The sequence below is a fragment of the Lathamus discolor genome, chromosome 2 (genome assembly GCF_037157495.1).
Source record: "Lathamus discolor isolate bLatDis1 chromosome 2, bLatDis1.hap1, whole genome shotgun sequence".
Lineage (NCBI taxonomy): Eukaryota > Metazoa > Chordata > Aves > Psittaciformes > Psittacidae > Lathamus > Lathamus discolor.
This window is the reverse complement of record NC_088885.1, coordinates 29031524-29051049: the sequence shown is the minus strand read 5'-3', so window position 1 is coordinate 29051049 and position 19526 is coordinate 29031524. Positions and strand designations below refer to the sequence as shown.

At 38.1% G+C, this 19526-nt stretch overlaps 1 protein-coding gene across 1 annotated transcript in view; it reads left to right on the top strand.

The window, feature by feature from the left end:
- Nucleotides 1-18825, top strand: part of AGMO (alkylglycerol monooxygenase) — a 181090-nt gene extending 162265 nt beyond the window's left edge. Inside the window, 1 exon segment of the mRNA XM_065669216.1 lies at nt 18749-18825. Within this exon segment, the coding sequence (XP_065525288.1) occupies nt 18749-18763 (15 nt within the window). The 3' untranslated portion in view covers nt 18764-18825.
- The last annotated feature ends 701 nt before the right edge of the window (nt 18826-19526 follow it).

Genomic DNA, 19526 nt, shown 5'->3' with positions numbered 1-19526 from the left:
TTTCCAATATATCATTCAGTCTATCAAACTATTTCCAAATGACCAAAGATCTAGCAGTGCAGCAGAAGGTTCCATACCTCTGTTGGGATGGTGAATTTTTTAATATAATCCTTTGAATTTCCTTGTTCATTCACGTTTACAAAGATGCCTATAAATCTTCCCTTAATCTGACAGTGAGACAATATATTCTTTCTCAAACTAACGAGCTACAGACACCCTAACTTCCCTCAGAAGCCCCTTTCAGTTCTGCTGAGGCGATGATTTCTGCATGTTAATGCATTCAAATGTAGTCTGCTATGTAAGTCTCGGAATGCCTGTACATGCTTATTCTACAGTTATTCAGGATCACCAGAATTGTCCCTAGTCACCACGTTACACTGCTATCATGTCAAACGGGATTGATGGAACACTGAAATCACTTTATTAGCATGACATTGAAAAACACCCTTGCCTACATTCTTTAGGGCCACATGAAACTACTATGAACTTTTACAATATCTCTCTAGCTTGACTCCATCTCCCAGATAAAAAATACAAATAATCTGTTGCTTTGTGTTCTGTCACCCTCACCCCCCAGATCAATAAATAAAAAGCATGTACAAATAAGAATGTACATTGTAAAACAGTTCTGTAGGATTTACGCTTACTTGGCCAAAAAGAACATTTCCTTCAAGATTTTCTGATTTTTCTGGTTGTTGAGAAGTAGTCTTGTTTTCTTTCTCTGAATTTTAAGATGAGATGCTCACAAGTATCTTTCCCCAGCCCACTACTCTATCACAGTTTCTTACTGCTTTACAGAAACAACTTTTTGGTTTTGGTGGGGTTTTTTTTATTCAAAGGTTTAAGAAGAAATAAATATATTTTAAATGCTGGTTTTGGTAAATAAAAAAAATCTCAGGGACTTTTGCAGATTTGGGTTACCTCAGACGATGTTGTGTACCGGAAGGTGAAAGTTCTGCATAACAAGTGTACCTAGAAAGAAATGGAGAGTAAAGGCCAAAATCATTTCTGCATGTTAGAAGATTAAGGATGAGGTATGGATATCCAAAGTCTTTAACCAAAGAAGTAGTGATGAATGAGCAGGAGATAATGTCCTGTTTGGTCCATTTGGCAGAGTTTATGATTGATGACAGGGATCTCTGCAGGTTCAGATACTGTGCTTCCAGTAGAACAAGACTTAGCTGTGGAGCTTTAGAAAAAAAAAATTATTTTGTTTTTTTTCCTTTCCCCACACCCTAGAAAGCACCACCATGCTCTAAAATGTACTTTGTTGCTGTAGCCTAAAACTGTTGTAATATCACCTTACGGTATGTGAACTGTAGGGATCACACATAAGATGGCTGACAAAACGATTGAGTAGTTAGGAAGAACATCCTATATCTGAGAAAAATCTCATATTGTTCCTATTTAATCAGTTGGCGGGGGTGAGGTTTGCGTGTTTGGATTGTTTGTTTTTATCTTGCAAGTAGCTATGAAACAGGGAATGATAATTACATTTTCACTCTGGGCAGAGTAACAAAATACACTGTAATCTCAAATCGTGATCAGCTCCTAAGAAAGAAGAAAAAAATATCGTGTGGGAGAGAAACTGGAGGAGGGTGTTTATGACTGTTTTTCTTTGTATTGTTTAAAATAGTAAAGGTGGCACTCTGCTGAGTCATTCTACTATGTATCTGAAAATGCCTGATCAAAAGCATGAGTTGTATTTGATTTGGCATTTAATTATGGTCAGCAAAACCTGTGAAGCTATCATATTGCTTCTTCCTTTGAATGCTATTTTTTGAAGGTGATTTTGTCTGTCTATCATGATAAAACGTGTGTGGTGGGGGTATCTCTTTTTTGGTAGGTTATGTAGGAATGGTATTTTCATTATTCCTGTGGATGGGAACTTTGAAAAACATTACAATTGTCTTTATTGACAGATTAATTCTGTTTGTTTTTTTTTTTTTTTAAAGAATAGACTGAATAACATCCTAAACTTACTGAAATATGATTTTTATACTCTTTTAGAGAAAAAAATGTCTTCTTGAATAAAATAGACTGAAACCATCTTAAACTTGTTTAATTATGATATTCTCTACAGTGCCTTAGAGAGAGCTTCTTTTTTAAATTCTGAGCCAAATTCCACCATGTTAAAGTCATACAGATTATTTAGAATATTGGTGGTTTGAATGTAAGATATAACCTTATAAAATACATTTGGCATTCAAAATTAAGATAGACTACCTACATCATAATTACCAAGGGCTACAGAAATCAATTCTGTTTAAAAAGTCACTGTTCATTGAGTCTTAGACTTGTTAAACCTTAAAACTTCCAAGTGGTTTGAAAAACTCCATCAAGTTAAAGTTGATTGAAGTATTTTATTTTCATAAGATGTTTGATCATATTTTTTTATTATTTTCATGAAGTTCTTTTGCTTAATTTTTGTCGTGGTTTAAGCCGAGCCACACAGCTCGTTCACTCACTCCCCCCCCTTTTTCTCCCTCTTTCTTTCCTTCCCCCGCCCCCTTCCCCGCTCCCGGAGGGATGGGGAGGAGAATCGAGAGAATGTAACTCCCACGGGTTGAGATAACAGCCCAGTAACTAAGGTATAACACAAATCACTGCTGCTACCACCAATGATAATAATGATAAGAGAAATAACAAGGGAAGAGAATACAATACCACCGCCAAACGAGTTTGACCCCCCCGAAGAGAGCCCATGCCCTCCCGGGTAACTCCCAGTTACCTCCCTGGGCATGACGTGCTGTGGTATGGAATACCTCTTTGGTCAGTTTGGGTCAGGTGTCCTGTCTCTGCTTCCTCCCAGCCTCCCCTCCTCCCTGGCAGAGCATGAGACTCACAAAGTCCTTGGTCAGAGTAAACATTACTGAGCAACAACTAAAAACATCGGTGTTATCAGCTCTGTTCCCAGACTGAAAGTCAAAACACAGCGCTGCACCAGCTACTAAGAAGGAGAAAAACTGACTGCTACTGCTGAACCCAGGACAATTAATCATAAGAATCTTACTGAGGTTTTTCCTGGAAAGTTTTCTCTGAAGTGTATTTGAAAGATACCGACTTAACCTCTAGCCAGATGAGCATGAATATATGGTAGATTTTGGATGCTGAATTAATCTGTATAAGCAGCATTACTTTCTAAATGACTGGTTCTGATTTCCACTTTAAAGATGATAAAGTTAGCGTACTGTCGTACTGTATTTCCACAAAGTATTTTTGTCAGATGTCTAAAGGTATTTAAGTACAATCATGTACAGAATATCACTAGAAATATTTTTAGAGTTGGACAGAGATAGGTACACATTTGATTACCTTTCATGCAACTACATCCAACTTCTGCATCATATCACTTTTCCCTTACCCCTCTGCCCTTCACTATCCTTAATGCTGCTGGGACATCTGTCCGTAAGGCTAGGAGGTGGCCAGCTGAGGAGGTGGCCTAAGCTACCATCTTTTCAGCTTTGAAATACATACCAGACAAGTTAAGATACAGCTCTGCTGTTCAGACTACAGCAAGAGTCTCAGACAAGTTATTTCTCACATACTCTGCTGGGGTGTTCTAATTCAGCAAAGTTTAGTGCACATTGTTTACATGCATCAGAGAAATTAGTTTATCTACTTTTTCACTGACTACTGCATCACTGGTTTAACTCATAAAACAACAAAAGAGTAGTGGTGGCAATGCCCTTAAATCTGTCTGGGACTTGAAAGGAAGATTCAAGCTCACCATGATTTTCTGCTGTCTGATTTTGCCCATGCTTTTGAACTTAGGATCCCCACCAATCAGGAGAGGGCCAGAGTACCTTCTGAAGATGCTTGCACTCAAACTCTTTTGGTTGAAGCTCTTCAATTTTGTGTTAAAATCTTCAATATTCTATGTATAATTTGAAGTCAAGGTCTGCGGGCTAAACAAAGTGATCAAGCCACCAAGACTCCATGTCTTGCCAGTTCAGTGGGCATACTGAGCATACAGAAGGTACAAGTATCTCCTCCATTTTTTTATTTTAAAACTAACAACATTTTTAGGCATTCAGATCCGAGGGAGAGTTCAGAGTTGAAAATACTGAAGGGTAGGAGTTATCTTTGCTCCTGCATCTTTGAGAGGCAGGCTAAGCCTTCTATCGATCCACCTCCTATGGACTGAGATTGATTCCTCATCAATTTGCCTGTATTTAAAACCTGGTTATGGTACTATTAAAACTGTGGGGATTTTATGGAGCCTGGACATCTCTGAAGGTGTATTTGGTTTCAGATTTTTGGCTCCCAATTCCCATTATTCTTTATAAAGGTTAGACCTTCACTATCTAAAAGGAAAAAATAATCTTTCAAGATTTTTTGCTTGTTTTTGCCCAGACCTTGCAATTTTTAAAGTTCTCTGAGGCATCAGAGAAAATTTTAGTCCCGTGGCTTTATGTGTTCCAAAAGTTCACTTCACTGAAGCATCATATTCCTGGCAGTACTATGCTCCTAACTTTTAACTTGATTAACAAAACTTCCCAAGCTAGCCTGAATTCAAACCTGGATCCTTCACATAAGCCTTCTTCAGGAATATTATTCCACACCTATTTCCCAGCTGTTTCCTTCTGACCTTCCTTCTGCTGAAGCCTTTATCCACCCTTGAGCAAGCTTGCGGATCATCTTGCACATCTCCCTGGACATGCATTATCTCCTACGCTCCAAGCTTCTTTCCCCTCCCATAACCTTCCTGGTCTCCCCACCCAGCAGCGTTATGAACTCCAGGCTTCAGGACACATTCTCTTTCCATGTGTCATTTATTTAGATGCTAGGTAGATTAGCATTATTAATCTGTGTTATTATTGAATAGTATTTCTGTAATGATGTTTTTTTGTTGTTGTTGCTTTCCTTGAAGTAAGAATCATAATTTTGCTTAACCTTGCTAAGATTAAAAAAAAAAAAAAAAAAAAAAAAGTATTCTGTTTTTTTTGTTACAGTATTATGACTGAGTCCAGGAGAAAATGTCTATGTAGAGAGAGAAAAGGAACATGGAGAAACCAAAGATCCTATTCTATAGTTAGGCTTTCATATTGTTATTTAATAGATCAATTTAATTTTTAGTCTGATTTTTCAGGGGACAGTCAAAACTACTGTGTTTCACCAATACAAACAGAACATGAGTGAAAAGCATTTTCTTGAGTCATAGTCTTATGTTAAATGACTCAAGGCCATCTTCAAAACCTCCACACTGTTAACAAAAGTATGGTGACCATAAAGAATGGAACATGGCTAGGATGTCTTCAACTATAGTGGTTTTTAGGGTTTTTTAGGGCTGCACATAAAACTTTGAGAGCAGTTTATAGGAGAATGAAATTACTGTGGCCCCGGACATTCAATGAATTACTTTTCAGGGATGGATGAGAAGTCCAAAGGTTAATAGTGGGTTATGGTTATTTCTGAAATTCTTAAGTAAGTGGTGAAAAATACCTATATGCAGTCCAAGAACTTTATTAGGGACAAGAAAAATCACCCTAAACAGCTCTTTGCCCTTAAAAAAAAATACATATATATATATATATATATAAAAAATTCTTCACAGGAACTTATTTGTACCTCAAGAAATGAAGGAATATGGCCTGGGAATATCCTGATAATCAGTTCAGGCAGGAATCAAATGTTTTGGATTAGGTAACTCTTCCTGCCGAGGTCCCTTGCACCATAGTGTCTGTTACGCAGATGATGAAAAGTTGCTGGAACTCGTTTTTCTAGAATTTTTTTTTTTTACAATTCTTCACTCTAATTGGTGACCTCAGTGTACAATAACAAGAAATTGAGAAAAGTGTTCAGAAGCTGCAGCTCTTGGTCCCCTGTTACCTCTTCGAGTTGTCTCATTAAGGAGGATGAGACTACAGACATGAGTCAGTTCAGGATTTCACCCAGTGGAGAACACTAATTTTCACAAGAGAGAAAGGGAATTTTCTCTAGTTTGCTGGTCTTTCTTGTTACTTTCCTAAACTCTAAATCTGTCATCTGCTTACAGTTTTGCATGTGCTTATGTGCGTCTAGCTGAATCTTAAAGAATTGCAGATGTATGTGTATTTCTGAGAAAGGCATGCCTATCATTCCTCTTTGAGTTAAATGGTCTTTCAAACATCCTTTAAATACGTATTTTTCTTCAAGGAAAAGCTTTTTGCTGGATGATAGTATTTCTTCACTCAAGCTAGGTCATGATTGTAGCATTGATAATACTTAAGTAGTCTTAGAAACTATAACTAGGAAAAGTTCTGTGTATGTGGTTTATTGGCTATCCCCCCATGTGGAAAAGAAACTAGGTCTTTTTGATGTACATTTTATTTCATACACGTTCAGTTGCCTGAACACATGCTCTTGTGGTCTATACACAGTTTCATTGCCTTGGCTTTCTAGTGTTAAACATTATTAGAAAAGTTCATAATTGTGCTTTCATTGTATTCTGTTTGTGGTTTGTTTGGCTTTTTACTGAGCTTGTCATGACTGATTCCTAGTAATAACAATAAAAGATGCGAAGGGGAAGGGAAGAAATAAAAGCTAAAACCTAAGTATATCACCTGCTCAGAACTAATCCCACTTAAGAAGTTATAAAGTCTTCTGTGAAATTGATGATAGCATTATTTTTCATATTTAGAGCTGAATGCAGTCCTTAACCCTTTTATTCTTTTAGCTTTGGGGGCAAAAGTGGCATACCAACATCTTTAGGTATCAAACAATATTTAACTCTGAATTCAAACATTATCTAAACTTTCTAAGTGTCAGCGGATCTTTGCACAAAAATGCAACCAGAATTTCTGAAGCAGAGGTGGCCCTTGATTTTTCTTTCAGTAAGTACTGGTAATGCCCTGGTTGAGAATGTTTGCTGCATATCCTTTGAGGACATCATAGAATTGGCAGCTGGGAGTAGGGTGGTGCTAAGTCTTTGTTAGTGCGAACTCTGGTCTGCTTTGGGACTGGCACCGCTAGCCCTGGCATGATTTAGAAAGTCTTGAAAGACTCAGTTATGGAGGCCTGTCTCTAGTGACATCTGCTCTGGCTTATAGTAGTCTGTCTCTGTTTCCTTAAGGGCAGGATCATGACCTAGCCAGCATCTTTGTGGTGCTAGCAGATTGTCCTGATATACATCAGTGCCCAGCACTATCCTGAGGTGGCTGCCCGATTCTTGAAAAACAACTTAGAAGTGCATCTGCCCCTGGGAGAATACTGTTGGTTTTTGCTTTATATCGTTTTATACCTGGGGTGGAGAGTGGACAAGAATCTGGTCCTTTTTTAGCATTTTAAATTCTATGTTAGTATACAGGCAAAATATGCATGTGCCAAAGAAAAAGCAGAGTCATTCTGTCAGGTTCTTCATTTTTGTTGGGCATCCTTATATTATTTTGACTTATCTGAAATAATGGAACTGAGCTTGGATATTAAGTGGTGCTAGAGGTGTGTTTGCAAGCTGTTCTCATTATTTAATAGCAGTCAACTAATTAAATTCTCTCCCTAGACCACTTTCTGTCACTCACTAAAATTGTGAGAGGGGAAAACACAGGATTTTAGAAACTGAGTGGACAGAAAGTGCCATACCTCAGCTGTTGTTTTTTGTGACTAATACTAATGGGATAATGTATCATGCCAAAGCAACTCATGCTGAATTTCAGCTGTTTTGGAAAAGGTGATTTAAAGACATTTCACACAAAACCACTGATCGGTGTGGGCAAACCAGCAACAAATGTGCAAATCACTTAATTGCTGCATTAATTCTGGCATTGTCAGTCATTAACATTCAAAAGTATGACCACAAAAAATGAAGTAATGGTTACCTTAATTCTCAGAAACAGATAAATAAATGGTCTACTGAATTAATATTTGGGGGACCTAATCTAGAGAAGTGACTGACTGGTATTTGCCAACTTCATCTGTTTTTAACAGGACTTCTAGGAGCCAGCCTGTATCACTCACTGCATGAGCTCCAGGGCAGACTGTTCATTTCTTCTTTATTCCACTGTATTTTTTAAATCATGAAATAATTTTCTTACAACAGATCCTAATCTCTTATCAAGAAAAGAAATAATTGGGTTTGATTTCAGCTTCTAGAAATAAACGTTTGTTATGATTTTCCTGTCAGCAAACACATTTTTAAGGGGGGAAATGCTCTAAAACTAGGCAAGAGGGAAGATAAAATCAAGCGGAAATGCATTCCTCATAGGAGATGAGCTAGGATTTTTTGTTTTGTTTTCTTTTTTTCCTAAGCAGTCATTAAAATCTGTTTCTGAAATCTTAACTTTAGCAACTGCAGATAGGAGGGTGGAAATATGTGTGGAGAAATTTTTTTGAACTACTTCCATTTTCCCATAACTCCAGTTGGGATGCATGATAAAATTATCAATGAAACCTCCTAATTTGATCCTTAACCAAAGAGATGTTGTCCTATGAATCATCTGTGTTTGTGGGAGGCAACACTGAAGCTAACAGAGCAGGAATGGGACCCAGATGTTCTCTGGGAAGCTGTTTGCACTGTAGGCTGTGTGTATTACCTAACATAGGCAACCATATGGAAGAAAAGGTTGGAAACATCCCATTACAAGTCATATATCACTGAGCTGACAGCAAGGATTTCAGCTTATTTTTATTTAAATCATGAAAGCAGCTGCTCAGCTGTCCAGCTGTATTAAATTTAACCCTTTCTCTGGCAAATGAATTTTGCCTTATGAAATGGTAGCCAAGCAGTTTGGTGTGGTTGCGGAAAACCTGATGTGGGAGGGTCCTGTGACAACCCTTGCCCTGTCCAGCAAGACAGTGCTAATGATGGCTAACTGCCACTGGGTGCCAGTGTAGCCACTCGATGCACCTATAGAATCATAGAATCATGGAATAGTTAGTGTTGGAAAGGACCTCAAGATCATCTAGTTCCAACCCCCCTGCCATGGGCAGGGACACCTCACACTAAACCATGCCACCCAAGGCTCTGTCCAGCCTGGCCTTGAACACCGCCAGGGATGGAGCATTCACAACTTCCCTGGGCAACCCATTCCAGTGCCTCACCACCCTTACGGTAAAGAACTTATTCCTTATATCCAATCCAAACTTCCCCTGTTTAAGTTTGAACTCGTTACCCCTTGTCCTGTCACTATAGTCCCTGATGAAGAGTCTCTCCTCAGCATCCTCATAGGCCTCCTTCAGATACTGGAAGGCTGCTATTAGGTCTCCACGCAGCCTTCTCTTCCCCAGACTGAACAGCCCCAACTTTCTCAGCCTATCTTAATACGGGAGGTGCTCCAGTCCCCTGATCATCCTCGTGGCCCTCCTCTGGACTTGTCCCACCACTTCCATGTCCTTTTTATGTTGAGGACACCAGAACTGCACACAATACTCCAGGTGAGGTCTCACAAGAGCAGAGTAGAGGGGCAGGATCACCTCCTTCGACCTGCTGGTCACGCTCCTTTTGATGCAGCCCAGGATACGGTTGGCTTTCTGGGCTGCGAGCACACACTGAAGCCGGCTCATGTTCATTTTCTCACCAACCAACACCCCCAAGTCTTTCTCCACAGGGCTGCTCTGAATCTCTTCTCTGCCCAACCTGTAGCTGTGCCTGGGATTGGTCCGACCCAGGTGCAGGACGTTACACTTGGCATGGTTAAACTTCATAAGGTTGGCATCAGCCAACCTGATGTATAATTATGTATAATTCATGAAACACGAGCAAGTCTCTTATTCTGTGAAGGCTGAGGAAGAAAGGTATATACACTATATAAAGACAATATTGGTAGAATATTTTTTTCTCCTACTTGTTCTTCAAATGTTGCACACCTTTAGAATAAGTCTTTTTGTTTTGTTTTGTTTTTAATTTCCTATGTCCTTCCGTTTTCCATTTTTCTTTTGTATTATTATTGATTCTTTCTTTCCTCGTTTTCCTTCCTCCGTCTGTGTTTTTATATAGTGTTCATCTCACTGTCTCCTGTAGCCTGTCTTCTCAACTCTCTTCTTTTCTTTCTTCTGGCTCTATCCTTTTTCTTTTCTGCTCTCCCCACTGTTGTTTCCTTACTGTAACTGCTATATAATCTTCTCTCAGGGATTGTCCCTTTGCTGCTTCTCTGTTCTCTGTCTCCTTAGATACACTGTTTACTCTTTACTGTGTGTTTTAAAGGATTTCCTCTTTCCATAGGTTTGATACTCATATTAAAAAAAAACACTTAGTTTTCAGGGCTGTTCCCATCAGTAGGAAATAATCTTTGGCCTCCAAATCAATCCTTCACCACATGTGTCTCAGGCAGGTTATTGATTTGTTATTTTTCAGCGCTCTTTTGCTAAAGAAAGAGACTTTAGCTGAAGCCTAACAGTTACAGTTAAGTAACAGCCATTCAGTAAGTACAGACTTTAATTTCCTGTGTAGAAATCTGTAGAAGAAATATAAGGAGTATCCAGCATACTACTAAACTAGATTAGTAGTTTTGGCATGCTAAAGCATGCTAAAGTAAGTTTGTCTCTTACTGTTTTGAAGGCTGTATGCTTTATTTTGTGCTATGTCCACCCTGCTCACCTCCGTGTCAGAGTCCTCTGATTTTCTGTCAGAGCATGGGTTTTTTTTTCTTTTATTTTATAGCCTTCATGTTTTATATTGTAGTTGTAGTCCTTTAAGACTACAGATTATTTTGGAACAGTTTCTTCTACATCCATCAATACAAGCCTTTGGCATAATGAAGTGGTATACTTACATTTGCATTTGATGCAAATATTTACATTCAGATTATCACAGAATCATAGAATGGTTTGGGTTGGAAAGAACCTTAAGATCATCTAATTCCAAGCCCCCTGCCATGCACAGGGATACCTCACTCTAGACCATGTCGCCCAAGGCTCTGTCCAGCCTGGCCTTGAACAGTGACAAGGATGGAGCATTTACCACTTCTTTGGGCAACCCATTCCAGTGCCTCATCACCGTCACATAACTTCTTCCTTATATCCAATCCAAACTTCACCTGTTCAAGTTTAAACCCATTGCTCCTTGTCCTGTCACTACAGTCCCTGATGAAGAATCCATCCCCAGCATCCCTATAGGCCCCCTTCAGATACTGGAAGGCTGCTATTAGGTCTCCACGCAGCCTTCTCTTCTCCAGGCTGAACAGCCCCAACTTTCTCAGCCTGTCTTCATACGGGAGGTGTTCCAGTCCCCTGATCATCCTTGTGGCCCTCCTCTGGACTTGTTCCAACAGTTCCATGTCCTTCTTAAGCTGGGGACACCAGAACTGCACACAGTGCTCCAAGTGGGGCCAAATTCTCTCTTCCTTAAACATAGCATATACAGTTGCTTAGCAGCAGTCACTTCCAACCAGTACTTTCCCTCAGTTACCGCAAGAATGCTCCTGGCATAAACACAGGGTGTAAACCTCCAGTCCAGGTACTGAGATGTTGCTGCCCTAACAGTATCAATTAGGTAGTTTGGGAAAAGAGGTAGGATCAATAACTGAGATCTTCCACTCTGGTTAACAGAAACAGAAGGTGTTGCACCTGGCCACAGAAAGGTTCTTCATGCCCAGGTACTGTGAAAGGCAGACAGAAGTAACTTCTGTAATAGTGCTCTGTCAGTAATTCCATGTGATTTCTCTAATTCCTGGAGGTTCAGCTTTCTTGTTGTTAAAATAACTTCATTATTATTTCTCTCTTTTCCTGTTTCCATCTCCCTTTTTACCACTGGAGGCTATTGGGAAACACCCAGCTGTACCTAGGGCATTATCTTCATGCCTGTAACAGGTAATCTGTTTTCTGTTAAAACCTACTATACTGACTTTCCAAGATTTTCCTCACTGTTTTATCTAGTTCACACTCACCCACTGTGTATAGCGTAAGGTTTGAATCTCTTTGTTCCATAAGACTAAATTTTCCCTTCCAGCCTGTTAGTCAGACCTCAATTATAACATTTAGCCCTTTGCACCTGTGTCCAACTTATGGTTAATAAGCATTTTCCTTGAACTCAAAGTAATAATCCAGTCAGTAAGTGTAGTTAGCTCCTGGACAATTCTGATAAGAGAATTTGTCATTCACACTGAATCCTCTCCTGCTGAAGCAGCCTTTCTTCCCTGGTGCAGCGGTTGCCATCTCTGTGTATTGGGTAGCATTTGTTCCTTTCAAGAATACAGCGTGACTTGGATCTGTGGGAAGACTGATCTGCATTGGTAAGCACCTACCTGCTTGACCAGCTAGACTTGCATACAGAATAAGCCTGGAGTATTATGTTGCTTCAGGGGCATATGAGAAAAGGTTTCATTTTTTTTTAATGCAAAGTTTTGCTTCGTACAAATATGGCAGTTTTGGTGAAAACAGTTCAGATTGTTTCTTGGAATCACACATAATTCTGTAACTTTCAACAGAGTCAATCTATTTGCATTATTTCAAAAACATTTTGCATTATCTCTGACTGTTTTAAAGGACTTTATAGTCATTCAAAATAGCATCATCTGTCCTGGGTTCAGCAGTACCAGTCATTTTTTTCCTTCTTAGGAGCTAGTACAGTGCTGTGCTTTGATCTTTTGGCCTGGAAACAGTGCTGATAATGCCGATGTTTTCAGTTGCTGCTCGAATGTTTGGTCTGGCCAAGGACTTTCTGAGCCTCATGCTCTGCCAGGGAGGAGGGGAGGCCAGGAGGAATCAGAGACAGGACACCTGACCCAAACTGACCAAAGAGGTATTCCATACCACAGCACGTCATGCCCAGGATGTAATCGAGAGTTACCCTGGAAGGGCTAGGGGGACTGCAGGGTTGGACGAGGTATCGGTCGGTACTCAGCTGGGGGGCGTGGGGTGAGTTATTGGTTGGCTGGTGTTGAGGTGTTGTATTCTCTTCCCTTGTTATTTCCTTTAGCATTATTGGTGGCAGCAGTAGTGGTTTGTGTTATACCTTAGTTACTAAACTGTTCTTATCTCAACCCGTGGGAGTTGCATTCTTTTCGATTCTCCTCTCCGTCCCTCCAGGAGCAGGGGGAGGGCAAGAAGGGGGGGAAGTGAGCAAACAAGGTTTGTGGTTGGGTTTAAATCACGACATCATTGTATTTTCCTTCCCAAATATGATGTCTTGTGGGTGTGTTCTGCAGGTTGGTATATTCCAGAAGTTTCATTTATCCTGCAGATGCAAAATTCTTCAAATCTCTGTTGCTTGACCTGATAAGATGTTCTTCCTCATTTATTTCTCAGTTTTCAATTAAAATCTAAGGCCTCAGACTAAGCAGGATTTTCAAAAAGCTGCCATTTGTTTAATATTAACTGGTAGGTGTTTTTGTTTTGTCTTTTTAAAAAATGAACCAAGTTCTTGACTGAATTTTTCTTGTTATTTGCCACAATGTTAGGTAGTCCTGCTGGACTGGGGAACTTGCCTGTTTTGCCATTCATTAGCTTTCAAAGAGCTGTGTTCTCTTTTTCTCAGATTCTCATATGTGGTAGCTGTGAGCTATTGTCAGACCTCTATGAGTAAGACAATGAATATAACTATTAGCACATATGCTAATATAATAATTAGTAATCCAACAAATACATGAGAAAAGACAGTGTGTGAGGGGAAGGGAAGTTAAAGAAGTATATCTCCTGTCTACACGGATTACCATATACCTGGCTAGGTAGCTAGACTCTTCTGGACTATCTCCGGACTTTTCAGGGCTTGCTCTTGCAGAGGGCAGTGGGAAGCCACGGTGGATCTCTTCCTGCAGCACAAGAGGCTGCTTTAACTGGTGAAGCCTTAACACAGAATCTCACCCAATGAATTCAACCTGATTTTGCTTTTAGGTCCTCCAGGTGGCAATGCAGCCAAACAGGTCAGAGTGCCATTTTTACAAACACTGAACTGAGGACATCTAAAGTTTAGGTTACCAAAGTGGTCATTTTAATTGTGTTTAATTTAAAATGTTCATCTTTCAACATGACTGCCAAGTTCACCTAAATGAGAATTGAGTACAAAATAAGAAGGATAAATTTGGTTTATGTAATTCCATTAACATCTTTACTTACTTCATAGCTAAGATTAGAGGATGAAATACTTCAAATGTTAAATAAACCATCAAACCCCATAAATAATTCCATTTGAAGGCACTAGAATTAGTCACTTTATTTATTTATTTTTTTACTGTTGGTGCTCAATTCTCCACAGTTGTGTATATTGGTAGTCATTTATCCCTTAAGAAATGCATACAAAATGTTGTTAGTGTGATTTTGTCATTTGTACCAATTTTTCAAAGATAAAAATATGTATATATTTATAGCAAGGTGAAGTTGTGACTTCTAGAGGATGTAAAAATTTTAAACCTCAGAAAATAAAAAGCAGATAACATTTTTAGACTACAGATTTTCAGACAATGAATTTCACTGCTCTTATATTTTGCGAATTATTATTTATGTATCAAAAAGTTCTGGCTGGTGAAAGAGTGTTCCATCTCCTAATTCATAAACTTTAACTTGCAAGAAAACCAAAACCAAACTTAACAGTAAGAAAACAAAAACTCAACCCTAAGTTATATGAAGATTTAAATAAGATTTTTCTCTATTCTTTCTATAGAGATGTTGTAACAGCAAGCAAAAATGAAAACAGGCTCCCAGTGCCAACCTGCAGGAATTCATAACTTAAATGACTATTATTTTTTGTGATTATGTAAAAAGGTGATTTAACTTTTGCAGCATGCTACAACTGTCCATACCTTAGCTCAACATGGCAAGATTGCTTTGTCAGGGAAGGGAACTTTGGAGGGAATTTAACTTTCTCAATGAGGCTTATATCCCAGATGCATCTATTTGAAGCTACTGTAAACCTTTTTCAGAAAAAAACTCTCTTCTGGAGTTCCATGAAATGATATCTGATTTCTTAAAGATTTTTTTTTTTTTTTTTACCTGGTCCACCATGAATTTGAATTGCAGCACTAGTTTCTCACATGAAAGGAACAAATACCTCACTTTAAATCAGCCACTCAGGTGGCTAGTATCAATAAAACCCTACACAACATTTCTGATTTGGGACTTTTCTGATAAAATGCAAGATTTAACATTTGTAACTGAGGCTTACTCCATGCATTTTATTTCCTTGAAATGTTGTACCTCTTTATGTCAATTCATTTGTTTGGATTTTACTTTTGCGTGTAGTTCATGCCACGGTGCTATTCTATCTCTACAGAAAGCTTTTAAAAGAAGTGTTCCTGGCAAATATGTTTTGTTTTCTGTCTCTTCATTTATTACTCTGATATTGAGTGCTGTTTCAGCTAAGCATTCCACAAATACATGTACACAATAAATCTTTTGTGATGGATTACTAGGCCACAAAGTTATTTACAGAAACCACACAAATGCTTTCAGGGGTAACTAATTAATTTATGTGAATTAATAAATACAAAAAATAATGATATGGATTACTATAATGCTATGTTATTTAGTATATTTTCCTCATAGAAAATTCCAAAGCACTCTCTAGGCTACATTAGTTTACCTCAGATAGTCTGGTGTGGAAAATATATTTTTGTTCTTTAGTATGTTATTAGATTTTAACCAGAGCATGAAGAGAAAACCTGGCTTATAGCACTAGGAATTTGAGAATTTTTAATCTTTTTCCGTGTGTGCTTCTTATAGTGCCACTGTGTCTTTGGTGATCTTTTTGTTGTATATAGTATTGTAAATTTTGTGATTTTTATTACAGACTGAAGTTTAGCCAAATATGTGTATATAACAGAAGGGTTTAAATATGTTGCATAAATTATTCTTCTCAAAGTGCACCTAATGTTGCAGAAGCTAGCAAACTTTTTCATGCAGATAAATAATTTTCAACGGCATTATTTTTAATTAAAAAAAAAAACAAAAAACAAACTCAAATCCACAGTTATATCTTTTGGGTTGATACACAGTCCTGTGGAGAAGGACTTGGGGATGTTGGTCGATGAGAAAATGAACATGTGCCGGCAGTGTGCGCTTGCATTCAAAATGGATTTCTCATTTGATTTGTTTTTTTTAAATTAATAAATCCCAGTAAAATGCTTCATAAAGAGAAAATGGGTTATGGAGATAAAATCATTGATATAGGTCTGATTGCGTTTACATATTTTTACTCTAAAATTGGTTAGCTTTTTTAAAGATGTATAAATAAATTTTACTTCTTTCTCTCACATTTTTCTGACAATTATTTTTCAGTACTAAATATAAATTCACATAGGAATCAACAGACCCTGAATTCATAAGACAGAGAAACCACTGGCAAAATGAAAAAAAAAATGAAAAATTTATTTTTCACTTTACAATTATGAATGTGTGTGTGAGAACATTACAAATAAGGCCCTTCAAGAAAACTGTACGTAGGGATACCGTTGCAAAGTGACTTCTGTGATTGCTCCATAGCAGCCTATTGAAGACGCCAGGTCCAGTTCATCCTGAGTGGGTGCAGAGATCCTCTGGGAGTCACCCCTTGTGCTCCACTTCCTCAGTATTTTAGCATGATTCATAGCCTGGTCAGCACACTAAAGCATGCTGATGCAGTTCCTCTTTGCTGGATCAGAAACAGCCCTGTAATAAGGTCCCACAGAAAGCAACTAGGTACAGCTAGAACAAACCTATGCATTTAAATTAAGTCACTGTGTGAGTTTAGTTAATTAAGAACTCATTTCTTTTTTTTTTTTTTTAACATGACATCTGTGTCCAGACATGTTTGGTTCTCCTTCTTTCTTTCTTTTTTTTTTTTTTTTTTTTCCTGAATCTATTTACAAAATACTGTAGAATACGATAAGCTTTCTTCAATCTATGGATAGCCCATTCATTTATTTTTCTCTGGTTAGTAGCAGCTGGAGGTGCTTTTAAGTCACTTTTTAAAAGAGTTAACTTCTTTATTCCTGAAATCAGTTCTCTCTGGTGGTGTTACTATGATACCAGTAGTAAATCCCTGTAGATACAGACTAATCTTACTGCAGTATCTGACAATATTTGCTGTAAGAATCGTGAGACTCAGTATTGCACTCCAAATTTTCTGTAATAGCCTCTCCTCAGGTCCTATTATCTGTCATCACTGTAGACGGGCCTATAAGTCTTCTATAAGATTATTTCTTGTTACTAAGCTATTTTACTCATCTGGACATCATTTGGTTTATGATGCTGTATTTGTTCTCATAGCTGAAAAAATAAGTGGATTTCTTTCAGGCTTTCAGGGTTAATCCTGTATTTTTTATGTGAATACTCCTATAGACGTCAGAAAGACTACTTTTGTGAATAAGGGTTGCAAGATTAGTTCTTATATCACATATATATGAATTTGTCAGAAGTGTGTCTACACTTCTGTAACCTTGTTCCCTTTCACTCTCCTGCTTTAATGATTTTTATGATAACAGACTTATTTTCTGTATTTTCTGTATGATTCAGTATTTAAGTATGCAGGCTTTCAACAAAAAAGAAAAATAATGTTGTGTTTTTATAGTACTGCTGAAAGTATAATTTGGCTGACGTATATGCATAACTGTGAAAAGCTTCTATTCTAAGAGTGCTTAAAGGACATAAAAATAGGAGATACTTTCAATAAAAATGGAATAATTCATTATGAGTCAGTTGAAGGGTAGACAAAAAATTAAAAGAGACAGCACAGAAAATATTTCAAATAACGAAACTAAAACTAGAGATAAACAAATACTATTATCTAGGTTGATTAGTCATCAGCAAAACCTCTTTGGTCCTTAATGAACAGTTGAAAATTGTTACAATCTTAGTTAAATAAGTAGACGGGATTGATTCTTATTGTGAGAAAGGGACACTTTGTCATGGGCAGCTGTCTGACATTTTTGAAGACCTCTGTCAGTTTGGAGACAAAAGGGAGGATTACTCACTTCTTAGATGCTATGGTATCAGATTCTACATTATAAATACTAGGACAAAAAAAGCAGAAACGTCTGGCACTAGGTCTTTTGGAACTGCAATGAATAAGCTACAAAGGAGAAAATAAGACAGGTTAGAATCAAGCTCTAGAGTATAATACAGGCAGCAAAATTCCCATAATTGTTTCCTGTTTGAGCAGTTTGGGGTAAGGTAAGGCTTAAATACAGCAGTTCTTTTTCTGCATTTGTGACTTCCTTACCAGGTCAGACTCACTGACTTCTCATGGTTTGGTCAAGTTAAACCACTTTCTTCCTCTTGTTCCATTCCTAGAAGGATTCATACGTGATCCATCTTGCTGGTGGTTTCTACCTCTAATTGGGGAGCAGCAGTCTGCATGGCTGAGCTATGAGATCACAACTCAGAGTGGATCTTACTTCTTATCCTTATGGCTTAGAAATACTGTATCTACCATTCTGGACTTGACTTCACCAGCTTTAAAGCTTCTTTGGTCTGAAGGAGGGCTGAGTATCAGTAACAGAATACCTGTGTGGAAGCTGTCAAGCCAAAACTATTGCTCTCTGCAGGAAATGTACTGGCTAGGGGAGCAGCTTAGCTCTTAGCATAAGAACATTGGTAGGTTGATCACTGAGCTGAAGTAGAAATAGGTGTCTGGTGTCTAGGCAGTGATCAGGACTAAACCAACAAAAAACTTTTGGGACTGAATCTAAATGGAAGGTCTTGATGAACAGTTGCGCAGAGGGGGGAGCCCTGAGGAAGACTAGTTGGTGGCTATTCAAGTAGCCTGCTGTGAGTCTTTAAGCAAACATCATTCAGACGTCTTGTGGAGAGAATGCCTTTTTGTAGAGCTGCTCTTTCCCAAAGCACATTTTCAAAGCTTTTTACAGACAACATTAACCATCTGTTTACTTCCCCTATTGATAGATGTTTCTTCTTTTCATAGGAAGAGAGGCTGTGACAGAAGGCACAGGCACTGACTCAGCACTGCAGGTAGCATTCAGGTGCAGCCATGATGGAGACTGATAGACCCGTTGTTAAAATAAACAAATAACAACTGTAAGCTTAACTTCTGTTATGCATATGCAACACAGTAGTGCTTCCGTAGATTCACTGAACAATTGGTAAACCATTAAATCCAGGGTCTTTACAGTCTAATATATGTGCTGTTCTGCTGTTTACTTATCAGCTGTATTTACTATTCCATTTGTACTTATTAATTAACTATGCTTTAATTGGACTAATTAAGTCCATTTAAGAAATACTGCAAAATGTAGAACTGGAGAAAAATGTTGAGCAGTGTCAAATTAAGGGCTTCAAACCAACTTTGTGACTTGTCCAGAAGAGAACCATAGACTTTTGACCAAAGATATCCATGAAAACATCATTGCACATAATAGATATAGGCAAAAGAAATGACAGATATGAATAATTACTAAGCAGTTACTAAACAGTATCATAAGCCACAACCTAGCGTAATGTAACTTCAGTGAAATTTTTGAGGTAGCTGATGTTATATAAAATTCTGGGCCAAATCAATGTATAATATAACTTTGTTACATGTATTTTCATTGACTTCAGAGACTTACACTAGGGATAAATATGGCCCCCGATTTAAAATCAAATCCCTATTATGATGTTCAGTCTACAGTTTGACTGAAGATAAAAATCTTCCTAGAAATTGCACAGGATATACAGATTTTATATATGTACTTGAATTTCTT